Here is a 13,888-nt window from a genome sequence, read left to right as displayed (position 1 = left end):
AGAGAGAGGGAATCTTCCCATCACTGACACAGAGAGAGGGAATCTTCCCATCACTGACACACACAGAGAGAGGGAATCTTCCCATCACTGACACACACAGACTCTGCTCCCACGTAGTCTCACATTTTGATCCTACCAGTATAAGCACAACCAACGGAATCCAAAACTCCCAGCTTCAAATTGTTTTGGGAATTTGGAGAGAAAACCATCGAATTTCCCTTTTCAATTAGTTATCCAGTTCCCTTTTGAAAGTTATTGTGGAATCTGCTTCCACCGCCCTTTCAGGCAGTGCGTTCCAGATCATAACCACTCATTGCGAAAACATTTCTCCCCATCTCCCCGTTGGGTTCTTTTGCCAATTACCTTAAAAGGTGTCGGAGTCTAATCTTCCACTCAGTTAGCCTCTGCTTTCCGGGACTCCTTCCCAAATCTCCAGACACCAGTGACTTTCATCAAGCCTGCGGTCACTACACCTTAATTCCTCACTTCCCACTTGCTAGCCACACTTCGATGTGCAGCTCTGAGTCTTTCTATTGTACTAAATTGCATTTATATAGCGCCTTTCACGACCTCAGGACATCCCAAAGCACTTCCCACCCAATGACGTACTTTTGAAGCGTAGTCACTGTTGTGATGTAGGAAACGCGGCAGTCAATTTGCGCACAGCAAGATCCCACAAACGGCAATGTGATAATGACCAGATAATGGGGGTAGATTCTGACTTTGAGCGGCAGTGTAAATCGGGCGATCGGGGATCGGCAACCCGTTTCACATCTCTCCAGAGTTTTGTTTCCATTGACTTCAATAAATGGGGAGAGGTCTACAACCAGCTGCCGATTTGCTGTCACCCGTTTCACACCATCGCACAAAGTCGAAATCTACCCTTTAGTCATGACGGCTGAGCGATAAATATTGGCCCAGGACACCGGGGAGAACTCCCCTGCTCTTCTTCGAAATAGTGGGATCTTTTACACCCACCCGAGAGGGGCAGACGGGGCCTCGGTTTAACGTCTCATGGAAAAGACGGCACCTCCGGCAGTGCAGCACTCCCTCAGTACTGCTCTGGAGTGTCAGCCTGGATTATGTGCTTAAATCTCTGGAGTGGGGACATGAACCCACGACCTTAATGCTAGTTGTTGCTGCTGTAAATTCATTAAACAAGTTCTAAGTGTAGCAAAATGTATCAGTCTGCGTTCCGGAACATAATGTGAAGCAACTTGTAACTTTTTAAAAACTGCTTAAGCCACATAAATAAGCAGGAAATCATCTATGCAAGAGAGAAAAAAATAAATAGGAGAGAGAGAGAGAGAAGGGGAGAGCGAGAGAGAGAGAAGGAGAGAGAGAGAGAGAAGGGTAGAGCGAGAGGGAGAGAGGGAAAGGGAGAGCGAAAGAGAAAAGGGGCGAGCGAGAGAGAGAGAGAGGGAAGGGGAGCGCAAAAACGAGAGAAGGGGAGAGTGAGAGCAAGGGAGAGAGAAAGGGAGAGTGAGAGCGAGAGAAAGAAGGAGAGAGCGAGAGAGAGAAGGGGCGAGCGAGAGAGAGAGAGAACGAGAGAAGGGGAGATTGAGCGAGCGAGAGAGTGAGAGAGCGAGAGAGAGAGAGAAGGGGAGAGAGAGAGAGAAGGGGAGAGAGAGAGAAGGGGAGAGAGAGAGAAGGGGAGAGCGAGAGAAGGGGAGAGCGAGAGGGAGAGAGGGAAGGGGAGAGCGAAAGAGAGAAGGGGCGAGCGAGAGAGAGAGAGGGAAGGGGAGAGCAAAAATGAGAGAAGGGGAGAGTGAGAGTAAGAGAGAGAGAAAGGGAGAGTGAGAGCGAGAGAAAGAAGGAGAGAGCGAGAGAAAGGAGAGAGCGACAGAGAGAAGGGGCGAGCGAGAGAGAGAGAGAACGAGAGAAGGGGAGATTGAGAGAGTGAGAGAGAGAGAGAGAGCGAGAGAGATAGAGAGTGCGCGAAGGGGAGGGAGGGAGCAAGAGAGAGAAGGGAAGAGAGAGAGAAGGGGAGAGCGAGTGAGAGAGAGAGTGGGAGTGCGAGTGCGAGAGGGAGCGTGAGAGTGAATGGGAGCACGAGAGAAAGTGAGAGAGAGCACAGGAGCGAGAGCGCAGGAGTGAGAGAGGGAGCGTGGGAGCAAGAGTACGGGAGCGAGAGAGACAGCACAGGAGCGAGAGAGAGAGCGGGAGCAAGAGACAGAGAGAATGGGAACTAGAGAGAACGGGAGAGGGTGTGAGAGAACGGGAGCATGAGAGAGAACGGGAGCGCGAGAGAGAGAACACGGGAGCGAGAGAGAACACGGGAGCGCGAGAGAGAGAACGGGAGCGAGAGAGAGAACGGGAGCGAGAGAGAGAGAACACGGGAGCGAGAGAGAGAGAACACGGGAGCGAGAGAGAGAGAACACGGGAGTGAGAGAGGGAGCATGGGAGTGAGAGAGAGGGAGCGGGAGCAGGAGTGAGAGAGAATGAGAACGAGAGAAAATGGGAGCGAGCGAGAACGGGGGAGCGAGAGAAGGAGTGAGAGAGAGACAGTGCAGGAGCAAGAGAGTGAGTGCGGGAGTGAGAGAGAACAGGAGCGAGAGAGAGCAAAAGAGCGAGAGAACGGGAAGAGAGAGCAAGCGAACGGGAGAGAGGGAGAGAGTGAGCGAACGGGAGAGAGGGAGAGAGAGAGAGCGAACGGGAGAGAGGGAAAGAGTGAGCAAACGGGAGAGAGGGAGAGAACGGGGAGAGAGAGAGAGAGAACGGGAGAAAGGGAGAGAGAACGGGAGAAAGGGAGAGAGAACGGGAGAGAGGGAGAGAGAACGGGAGAGAGGGAGAGAGAACGGGAGAGAGGGAGAGAGAACGGGAGAGAGGGAGAGAGTGAGCGAACGGGAGAGAGCAAAAATGCGAGAAAGCGAGAGAGCAAGAATGAGAGAACGGGAGGGCGAGGGAGAGAATGGGAGAAAGAGAGAGAGAATGGGAGAGAGAGAACGGGAGAGAGTGAATGGGAGAGAGAGACAGAACGGGGGAGAGAGAGAATGGGAGAGAGAGAAGGGGGAGCGAGAGAGAGAACAGGAGAGAGAAAGAGAGAGAACGGGAGAGAGAGAAGGGGGAGAGAGAGAGAGAGAAGGAGAGAGAGAGAACGGGAGGGAGAGAGAGAGAGAACGGGAGGGAGAGAGAGAAGGGGAGAGAGAGAGAATGGGAGGGAGCGAGAGAACGGGAGGAGAGAGAGAGAATGGGAGAGAAAGATAAACCGAGAGGGAGGGAAAGAGAGAGAGTCAGAGAGAGAGCGAGAGAGAGAGAATAAAGTTCAAGGGTAGAATTTTCCAGCCGGGAGCCACAGGCTGCTTGTTGGGAAATGGCGATTTTGCTGCCCGCTATTTTTTGTTCCTTAACATTAATGGAAGGAAAATTACAAGCCGTGAAGCCGGGATTCTCCCGCTGTGTGTGAGGTCACAGCATTATTAATATTAAAACAGATAATAATGTCATCTTGGATAGATTAGGAAAGCTCAAAATTGATCGGGCCCCAGGTCGGGATGATATCCGTCCAAGGGTAATTAAAGAGAGGGGAGAGATGCTCTGTGAGCCCCTTGCCCGTATCTTCAATAGTTCAATAGAGTCCGGGATAGTTCCCTTAGACTGGAAGCTCACTCATGTAGCTCCTATTTTCAAGAAAGGGGACAAATGAGAGCCAGACCTATCAGCCTGCCATCCATTATTGGGAAGGTGTTGGAGGGGATGGGAAGAGATGCCCTTTCTGATCACCGGGAAAGGGAAGGGGTTATTAGAAATACAAAACATGGCTTCTGAAAAAATAGGTCGTGCTGAACAAATTTGCGAGAGTTTTTTGGGGAGGTCACTAGGGTAGTGGATGAGGGTAGTCCAGCAGATATTGTCTACTGGACTTTCAGAAAGCCTTTAACAAGGTACTAGGTTACTTCACAAGAAAGAATCTTGTGCTATTAGTAGGAATTTGAATTTTTGGATTAGGAATTGGCTCCCAATCCCGCAGCCAAATAGTTGTAGTTAATGGATGTGGTTCAGCTTGGAGACACGTTACTCGTGGTGTCCCCCAGGAATCCGTCCGAGGCCCGCTACACTTCACGGTCTTTATTAACGACCTGGACAATGGTGCTGCGAGTATGGTAAGTAAGTTTGCAGATCACACCGAAATCTGTGCCAGAGTTAAGACAGTAGAGGAGTGCAATCAAATCCGAAAAGATTTAGATGTGCTGGGGGAGTGGGCCACACATTGGCAAATGGCATTTAGTTTAAATAAATGTAGTGTCGTGCATTGTGGTGGGGCCAACACAGAATACACATATCATTTGCAAGGAACAATACTGAAAGAGGTTGAGAAAAGGATCTTGGTGTTATTGTGTACAGATCACTAAAGGTTCATGACCACTGGAGAGAAACTGTAGCCAAAGCTAACAGGGTACTGGGTTGTATTAATAGAACCATTCAATGTAAATCGAAGGTCACCACTTTGACACTATACAGGTCGCTGGTCAGACCGTATCTAGAGTACTGAGCCCAGTTTTGGCCCCCCAACTTGGTGGGTGATACAGTGACCTTGGAAAAGGTCTAGAGTAGAGCTACATGAATGATTCCTCGCTCAAAGAACCTCAGCTATTCAGACAGGCTCGAGGACCTTGGTCTATTTACTTTAGAGCAGCGTAGACTTAGAGGTGATTTGATAGAGGCCTATAAAATAATTAAAGGGTTGGACAGCATCCCTATAGAGAGATTATTCCAGTTTAACAGGTTGGGGAGGACCAGGGGACAAGAGTTTAAACTATGGAAGAGTGGGAATAGACTGGATGTTGGGCGGTTCTTCTTATCTCAGAGAGCAGTGAGCCTTTGGAACGCGTTACCGGCTGGTGTGGTGGGTGCTGACACTCTGCCTTCAAGAGGGAGCTGGACCGGTGTTCCTGACTGGGGCAGAGATCACATCATATTGAAGGTCTTTATAGATAACACTTGGTCCATGTGATCTCCTGGATTGGTTTCGATCGCGTGAGGTGGGGGTCGGAGAGGAATTTTCCAGAGTATTTTCCAGTTATTGCCCCTGGGTTTGTCCTGGGTTTTTTTGCCTTTCCCAGGAGGTTACACGGCTGCGGGGGGTGGGTGGGAGATGGGGAAGCGGTGTTTAACCATGACGGTCTGGCCATCATGGTGTGGGGCAGGCATGAAGGACCAGCTGGTCTTTTCCTGCCCGTTCGTAGGTCCTGCCGGTGTTATGAGGTCTCGGAACATGCCATCCCAAGACATCTCCTTTTAGGCAAGAGGTCGCAATTTGACCCGGAAGCCTTGTGTTGCAGTATTGCTGCCAGCGGGTACCAGCTCGGGGCACCCAGTTGCCCTCTTGTATCGGGGCCAGAAGGTCGTGGGTTCAAGACCCACATCGGGGCGCGAGCAGTCATCGAGGCTGACGTTCCATCGCAGGAATGGGGGAATGGGATATCGTCTTTCAGACATTTAGCGGGTGAACTTCCATGCGGATTCTCCTGCATATCCGCCATTCCAACAGTATTTCTGCGGCTCTCCCGCAGTTATGGCGGAAAGGCGCTATATAAATGCAATTTCCTTCTTTCTACCTTCCCTTCTTTCCCTTAGATTCTGCGAGTGTACCGTGTAGAAAAGGCTCTTTATCTTCCCCCACTATCTCTTCCTGAGCACATCACAAGGCCAGCAACTGCAACTTTTTAAATCTTTAGTCCGCACGGAAGGAAAACAAACACAAAAACAACAATCCACAACTGGTGACCTCCGTTTGAAAGGTTATTTCTGGCTCCGTTAAAAAAATAAAATCTATCTGCAGTGGTAACTGGCAGTTTACGGGGCGGTGGTGACGGTGCGGGGGTGAGGAACAGACGGATAAGACTTGTATTTATACGGAGCCACAACACAGCTCTCAGAAATGCCTCCGGGCGCTTCAGCTCCATTGGGTTACTCGCGGCAGTGCGGCGAGTAACCCCATGAATCAGCGCGGCTGCCATTCTGGCCCCAGCAAGGTCCCACTCTCAGCAACCGGCTGACCGACCGGGATATTTGTTGGCCGTGGGGTGGAATGTCGGGCGGGGGGGCTTAGAGAAGCCCCGCCCTTCGCTGTCAGTGCGGTTGGCATCGGGCCAGGGCGAAAGCGCGGAGCGGGCGATAGCGAAGCGGCCGCCCGTTTTACGCCGCGCCCGATTTCCGTCTCCGTTGAAGTTGCCCGTTTCGTCGAAGGCCAGTTTCACCCCCAGTGTTTCCAGCTCCCTGGTTTGCGTCCTTTGGGACCCAAGAGGGCAGCTGATTTCAGGGGGCTGCCCCAGAGTCCCCCCCATGTGACTCACTTCATCATCCACGCGCTTTCCCTCAAAAGCACTTATAAAGGAAATTCCTCATATTTACAAGTTGCCCTGGACCCTGCAACACGCATTTTAAACCCGGCTCAACCATTCCCTCCATGTGGTGTCCAGACAAAGCAAGGGGGTCATTTTAACTATTGGCCATAGTGCAAACAGAGGAAGATAGGAAGAGGAGTCGGCCATTCAGCCTCTCGAGCCTGTTCCACCATTCAATTAGATCATGGCTGATCTGTATCTTAACTCTATCTACCCACCTTGGTTCTGTAACTCTTAATACCCTTACCTAATAAAAATCTACCAATCTCAGTTTGGAAATCTTCAATTGACCCCCAGCCTCAACAGCTTTTTGGGGGAGAGAGTTCCAGATTTCCACTCCCCTTTGTGTGAAGAAATGCTTCCTCACATCACCCCTGAACGGCCTAGCTCTAATTTTAAGGTTATGCCCCCTTGTTCTGGACTCGCCCACCAGAGGAAATAGTTTCTCTCTATCTACCCTATTAAATCCTTTAATTATCTTAAACACCTCAATTAGATCACCCCTTAATCTTCTATACTCAAGGGAATACAAGCCTAGTCTATGCAACCTGTGATCATAATTTAACCCTTTTAACCCCGGTATCTTTCCTGAGGTGCGGTGCCCAGAACTAAAAGCAGTTCTCCAGATGGGGTCTAACCAGAGCTTCATACAACTGTAACATAACTTCCACCCTTTTGTATTCCGGTCCTCTTGAGACAAAGGCCAACATTCCATTCGCCTTTTTAATTATTTTTTGTAACTGCCCACTTGCTTTTAGTGATTTCTGTACTTGGACCCCTAAATCTCTCTGCTCCTCCACAGTTCCTACCTTCTCACCATTTAGAAAATACTCTGATCGATCTTTCTTAGGTCCAGAGTGGATGACCTCACATTTTCCCACATTGAACTCCATCTGCCACAGTTTTGCCCACTCACCTAATCTCTCAATGTCCCTTTGCAACTTTCTGCTCCCATCTACGCAACTTACTGTGCCACCTAACTTAGTGTCATCAGCAAATGGCTGATATTGAATTGGCCGCCTGTTATACACCTCTCTCCATTTTCTTTTCTATTGAAGTTAATGAAAAGGAAAAATCGGGTGAGGCATACAATTGGCGGCTAACTCAATATTACCCGGTTTACATCATTGCATAGAATTTACAGCACAGAAACAGGCCATTCGGCCCAACAGGTCCATGCCGGTGTTGATGCTCCACACGAGCCCCCTCCTACCCTGCTTCATCTCACCCTATCAGCATATCCTTCTATTCCTTTCTCCCTCATGTGTTTATCCAGCTTCCCCTTAAATGAATCTACATTATTCGCCTCAACTACTCCTTGTGGTAGCGAGTTCCACATTCTCACCGCTCTCTGGGTAAAGAAGTTTCTCCTGAATTCCCAATTGGATTTATTAGTGACTATCTTATATTTATGGCCCCTAGTTCTAGTCTCCCCCACAAGTGGAAACATCTTCTCTATGTCTACTCTAGCAACAGCTTTATAATCTTAAAGGCCTCTATCAGGTCACCCTTCAGTCTTCTCTTTTCTAGAAAAAAGAGCCCCAACATGTTCAGTCTTTCCCACTAGATGTAACCTCTCAGTTCTGGTATCATCCTTGTGAATCTTTTTTGTACCCTCTCCAGTGCCTCTATATCCTTTTTATAATATGGAGACCAGAATTGTGCACAGTGCTCCAAGTGTGGTATGATCAAGGTTCTATACAAGTTTAACATAACTTCTCTGCTTTTCAATTCTATCCCTCCAGAAATTAACCCCAGTGCTTGATTTGCCTTTTATATGACCTTATCAACCTGCATTGCTACTTTTGGTGATTTGTGTATCTGTACCCCCAGATCCCTCTGCTCCTCTATCCCATTTAGACTCTTATTATCCAAGCAGTGTGTGGCCTCCTTATTTTTCCTACCAAAATGCACCACCTCACACTTATCTATATTGAAATTCATTTGCCAATTACACGCCCATTCTGCAAGTTTATTAATGTCTTCCTGTATTTTGTCGCAGTCCTCCTCAATAGTAACTATACCTCCCAATTTGGTGCCATCTGCAAATTTTGATTCCGGAGTCCAAATCGCTTATGTAAACGGTGAACAACAGTGGTCCCATCACCATTCCCCACTTCCCACCTTTTGCCAGACTGAGTGACCACCCGTAACCCCTACTCTCTGTTTTCTGTTTTGCAGCCAGTTTGCTTTCCATTCTGCTACTTGTCCCCTGACTATCGGCCAAAGTTTAAGTGACCTCCTGGCTTTAAATGGAGAGGAAAATCGGGCAGAGTGTAAATCAGGTGTCCAGCCCAAACCCACTCGCTGGATCAGCTTAAAATGACACGGATCAAAATGCATTTCGTTGAACTGAAAACAGGTTCCCCGGATTTCTACACTTCACCCTCAGTAATTAAACACACATTGCATCGGTTGACAAGGTCACGACTGAATATTAAAACCCCCCCTCACCTTCAGATCTATCAAATTCATTTGCTCGTCACGTCCGGCATTTTCCGTTGCTTGATTCTCCAGGTACTCCAAGGCTTGCTGAAGCTTTTCCTGAAACACGCAAAGCGAACAGAATTAAATGGGGTGAGCATCACTGGAGGGTTTCGAACTCAGCGGTCTGCCCACGGAGTGCAGAATCATTTGATGGTCTGAACTCCAGACCAAGGATCTCTGCCTCAGAACATTAACCCCTTTTCGAATGCTGATCGAGCTGCTTTGTGCTTCCAACATTTTCCCTCATTATTGTGATGTCTTATAACAAGACCAGAGGGGGGATGCAAAGTGAGTGCTTGTCTGTCATTGCAAAAACAGAATTTCATGCTTGTAGGACGCTGGAGAATCAGCTCGCTGATATACTATCAGGACGCTTAACCCATTCAAATCAAATTCTGCTGTTTTAACAGTGTTAACATGTTGCAATGGGTTAATACCTCGGCTAAAAATGTGAACAAAATGATACAAATGTTAACTGTCTGACTGTAATATTGCTGAGTAATTTCCAGGCTAGTTCTGTAACATTAAAAGGCTTCATTACTTTATCCTTTGGTAACAATGATAAAACATTATCAAACTTGCACATCTCGAAGCCGTGAAATATTGTAACTACAGCAGATATTTGAGCTGTGTTAATGTTCTAAATTTTCAGCGTTGCAGACCATTTTCTCTCTGTTAATGCAGGATGGCAGGGCAATATATTCGAGGTGTGATGGACCAAGGGTCAATGGAACTGTTTCATTTTCATATAGTTTTCAAACTCCTGTCCTTGCGTTTTCTGCTGGTTTCTGCCAAGGGCTTTTCAAATGTTTATGTATAGCAGACCCCCCTGCAAGTATTCACATCTCCCCCTAGAAAGACACACTCCCCGAGTCCCCCTCTAATTACACACTCCCCAAGTCCCCCTCCAAACACACACTCCCCGGGGTACCCCTCCAATTACACATTCCCCTGGGGCCCCCACAATTACACACTCCCCGAGTCCCCCTTCAAACACACACTCCCCGGGGTACCCCTCTAATTACACACTCCCCAAGTCCCCCTCCAAACACACACTCCCCGGGGTACCCCTCAAAACACACACTCCCCGGGGTACCCCTCCAAACACACACTCCCCGGGGTACCCCTCCAATTACACATTCCCCTGGGGCCCCCACAATTACACACTCCCCGAGTCCCACTCCAAACACACACTCCCCGAGTCCCCCTCTAATTACACACTCCCCAAGTCCCCCTCCAAACACACACTCCCCGAGTCCCCCTCCAATTACACATTCCCCTGGGGCCCCCACAATTACACACTCCCTGAGTCCCCCTCCAAACACACACTCCCTGGGTCTCCCTCTAATTACACACTCCCCGGGGTACCCCTCCAAACACACACTCCCCAAGTCCCCCTCCAAACACACACTCCCCGGGGTAACCCTCCAAACACACACTCCCCAAGTCCCCCTCCAAACACACACTCCCCGGGGTACCCCTCCAAACACACACTCCCCGGGGTACCCCTCCAAACACACACTCCCCGGGGTACCCCTCCAAACACACACTCCCCGGGGTACCCCTCCAAACACACACTCCCCGGGGTACCCCTCCAATTACACATTCCCCTGGGGCCCCCACAATTACACACTCCCCGAGTCCCACTCCAAACACACACTCCCCGAGTCCCCCTCTAATTACACACTCCCCAAGTCCCCCTCCAAACACACACTCCCCGAGTCCCCCTCCAATTACACATTCCCCTGGGGCCCCCACAATTACACACTCCCTGAGTCCCCCTCCAAACACACACTCCCTGGGTCCCCCCCCAATTACACACTCCCTGGATCCCCCCCCCAATTACACACTCCCTGGATCCCCCCCCCAATTACACACTCCCTGGATCCCCCTCCAATTACACACTCCCTGGATCCCCCTCCAATTACACACTCCCTGGATTCCCCCCCAATTACACACTCCCTGGATCCCCCTCCAATTACACACTCCCTGGATCCCCCTCCAGTTACACACTCCCTGGATCCCCCTCCAATTACACACTCCCTGGATCCCCCTCCAGTTACACACTCCCTGGATCCCCCTCCAGTTACACACTCCCTGGATCCCCCTCCAGTTACACACTCCCTGGATCCCCCTCCAGTTACACACTCCCTGGATCCCCCTCCAGTTACACACTCCCTGGATCCCCCCCCAATTACACACTCCCTGGATCCCCCTCCAATTACACACTCCCCGGGTCTCCCTCCAGTTACACACTCCCCGGGTCTCCCTCCAGTTACACACTCCCTGGATCCCCCCCCAATTACACACTCCCCGTGTCTCCCTCCAGTTACACACTCCCTGTGTCCCCCTCCAATTACACACTCCCCGGGTCCCCCTCCAAACACAGACTCCCCGGGTACCCCTCCAATTACACACTCCCCGGGTCCCCCTCCTATTACACATTCCCCGAGTCCCCCTCCAATTACACACTCCCCGGGTCCCCCTCCAAATACACACTCCCCGGATCCCCCTCCAATTACACACTCCCCGAGTCCCCCTCCAATTACACACTCCCCGGGTCCCCCTCCAAATACACACTCCCCGGATCCCCCTCCAATTACACATTCCCCGAGTCCTCCTCCAGTTACACACTCCCGAGGTCCCCCTCCTATTACACATTCCCCGAGTCCTCCTCCAATTACACACTCCCCGGGTACCCCTCCAAACACACACTCCCGAGGTCCCCCTCCTATTACACATTCCCCGAGTCCCCCTCCAATTACACACTCCCCGGGTCCCCCTCCAAATACACACTCCCTGGGTCCCCCTCCAAACACAGACTCCCCGGGTACCCCTCCAATTACACACTCCCTGGGGTCCCCCTAAAAATACACACACCTCCAGTCTGCCTACAAATACACATTCCCCAGGTCCCCTGCAAATAAGCGTTCCCCAAAAAGGGGGCAATTTTAACCTAACTCACCAGGCGGGAATCCCACGGGATTGGATGGAGCACCGATTTGACACCCCGTCTGATATTACCCTCCACTGACTTCAATGGCCAGTAAAATCAGGCAGGGTTTAAAATCAATGTTTAACCCGATCCCGTAATCTAGACTGCCAAGTTAGCGTCAGTACAAGGCGATCTACCACTACACTTGCACTCTCAGTTATCGCCTAGTGTCCGCGGAACCCTTTCTAACAACCTTGGTCGAACTCGTGATTGACGGGAATGGGATACAGAACTAGTTAACAGCTTGTTCAGGCTGCGAGGCAGGACTACATTAGGGCAACTTATCCTGTTCTGGTGCCTCGGGGTATTGGATCAGTGCAACAAGTACAGAAAAATTGGGAGTGGGAGAGCACCGATCCCAAATGGCGGACTCCTTTGCAGGCATTGACTCTCCTCTCTACCTGATTTTCCTGCATTGGCTGTGCCCAGCCCACCCAAGTGGGGGCGATTTTAACTTTGGGCGCTATCCAACTGACCGCTCATTATGCAACCCTCCCGATATTTCCTTCCGGGAAAGGAGATCCTGCACCCCTCCCATCCCCATCCTCCCCACTACCCCTCCATCCTTAGAGATTCCCAGCGGTGAAATGCAGTACCTTGAATCTGTCGGCCGCTTCCTTTATTGGGACGTTCCGACAGTCCTTGTGATCCTTTATCGTTTTGTCACAGAGCAGCCTCAAGTGGTCCAAACAAAAGGCGGTGTAGGGTAAGTTGTGCTTCTCGCAGTAATCATGGTCGTCTTCGGTCAGCTCCAGGATTTTCCTGAGGGTCTCCACCATCTTCGCGGCCAGCTCGTTGTCCACGGCGTCGATGGGGGAGCAGCTGGCGGAGCAGGTGGGGCAGGTAACCTTGCCATCTTTGTCAATGACCAGCCCCACCACGCACTCTTTGCAAGAAGTGTGGCCGCAGCCGAGAGTCACTGGGTCCTTGAAGAGCAGACCGCAGAGGGCACAGGTGACCTGCTCCTTGAGTTTCGCTATCTCCTCTTCGCAAGACATCTCGCCCAGAGCACGGTGCTTTCCTGCTGTGCGCTCTCTCTCTCTTTCTCTCTCTCTCTCAAAAGGGTAGGTCTTCACAAGGATGTGTTGTGCAGGCTGGACTGGGTGAGAGAAAGGGAGGGAGGGAGGGAGGGAGGGAGGGGTTGGGATGAGCAAGAGCACTGGTCTGCTGACCGAGATTCAGCCTCCAAGTACAGCCCAGCACTGCTCCTTCATCAGGGACCGTGTGTCATAGGGATGACCCAACCCCCTAGTGGTTTGAAAGCAGTGCTGTCCAATAGAAAGCTCCGACTTAGCCACAGGTGTGGCCATGGCAACATCGTTTCAGCTACATCACTCATTTTAGTATAAAAAGCCTTGCACACACAGCCACGGCTGAGACTGTATTGAGCTGCCAGTCGAATATCGCCTGTTTTACACACACTCACCCGATACAGGCAAAATGTTCATCATGTGTGTATGTTTACTTCAATGGGAAGGGTGTATAACCAAAAGAAAGAACTTGCTTTTATAAGGCGCCTTTCAGGGCCTCAGGACGCCCCAAAGCGCTCTACAGCCAATTGAGTACTTTTGTCATGTAGGAAACCTGGCAGCCAATTTGCGCACAGCAAGATCCCACAAACAGCAATGAAATAAATGGCTTGATAATCTGTTTTTAGTGATGTTGGTGGAGAGATAAATATTGACTTGGACATTGAGGAGAACTCCCCTGCTCTCCTGAAGATCTTTTACCTCCACCAGAGAAGCCAGACAGAGCCTCAGTTTAATATCTCACCAGGAAGACGGCACCTCCGACAGTGCAGCACTCCCTCGGCACTGTACTGTAGCGTTAGCCTAGATTCTTGTGCTCAAGTCTGTGCAGTGGGTCCTTGAACCCATGGCTTTCTGACTCAGAGGCAACAGTGCTACCCAGTGAGCCACGGCTGATAGTGTAATGAGTTGCCAGTCGCATATCGCCTGTTTTACACCATCACGGAAAGTTAAAATTGCTCCTGTTATACCGAGGGTCCTATCTGCCTGATGTAAAAGATCCCATGGAACTATTGGATGAAGAGCAGGGG

General features: G+C 50.4%; 1 protein-coding gene across 1 annotated transcript in view; it reads right to left on the bottom strand.

The window, feature by feature from the left end:
- LOC137305280 (E3 ubiquitin-protein ligase TRIM39-like) overlaps positions 1 to 12,827 on the bottom strand; it is a 39,634-nt gene extending 26,807 nt beyond the window's left edge. Inside the window, exons 1-2 of the mRNA XM_067974133.1 lie at positions 12,426 to 12,827; positions 8,802 to 8,891 (exon numbers count right to left, since the gene is read on the bottom strand). Coding sequence (XP_067830234.1) covers positions 8,802 to 8,891; positions 12,426 to 12,827 — 492 coding nt within the window. The remainder of the gene's footprint in view (positions 1 to 8,801; positions 8,892 to 12,425) is intronic.
- Between the last annotated feature and the right edge of the window lie 1,061 nt (positions 12,828 to 13,888).

The sequence above is a fragment of the Heptranchias perlo genome, chromosome 39 (assembly GCF_035084215.1).
Source record: "Heptranchias perlo isolate sHepPer1 chromosome 39, sHepPer1.hap1, whole genome shotgun sequence".
Lineage (NCBI taxonomy): Eukaryota > Metazoa > Chordata > Chondrichthyes > Hexanchiformes > Hexanchidae > Heptranchias > Heptranchias perlo.
The sequence above is the reverse complement of the archived record's forward strand: the minus strand, read 5'-3'. Positions and strand labels throughout refer to the sequence as shown.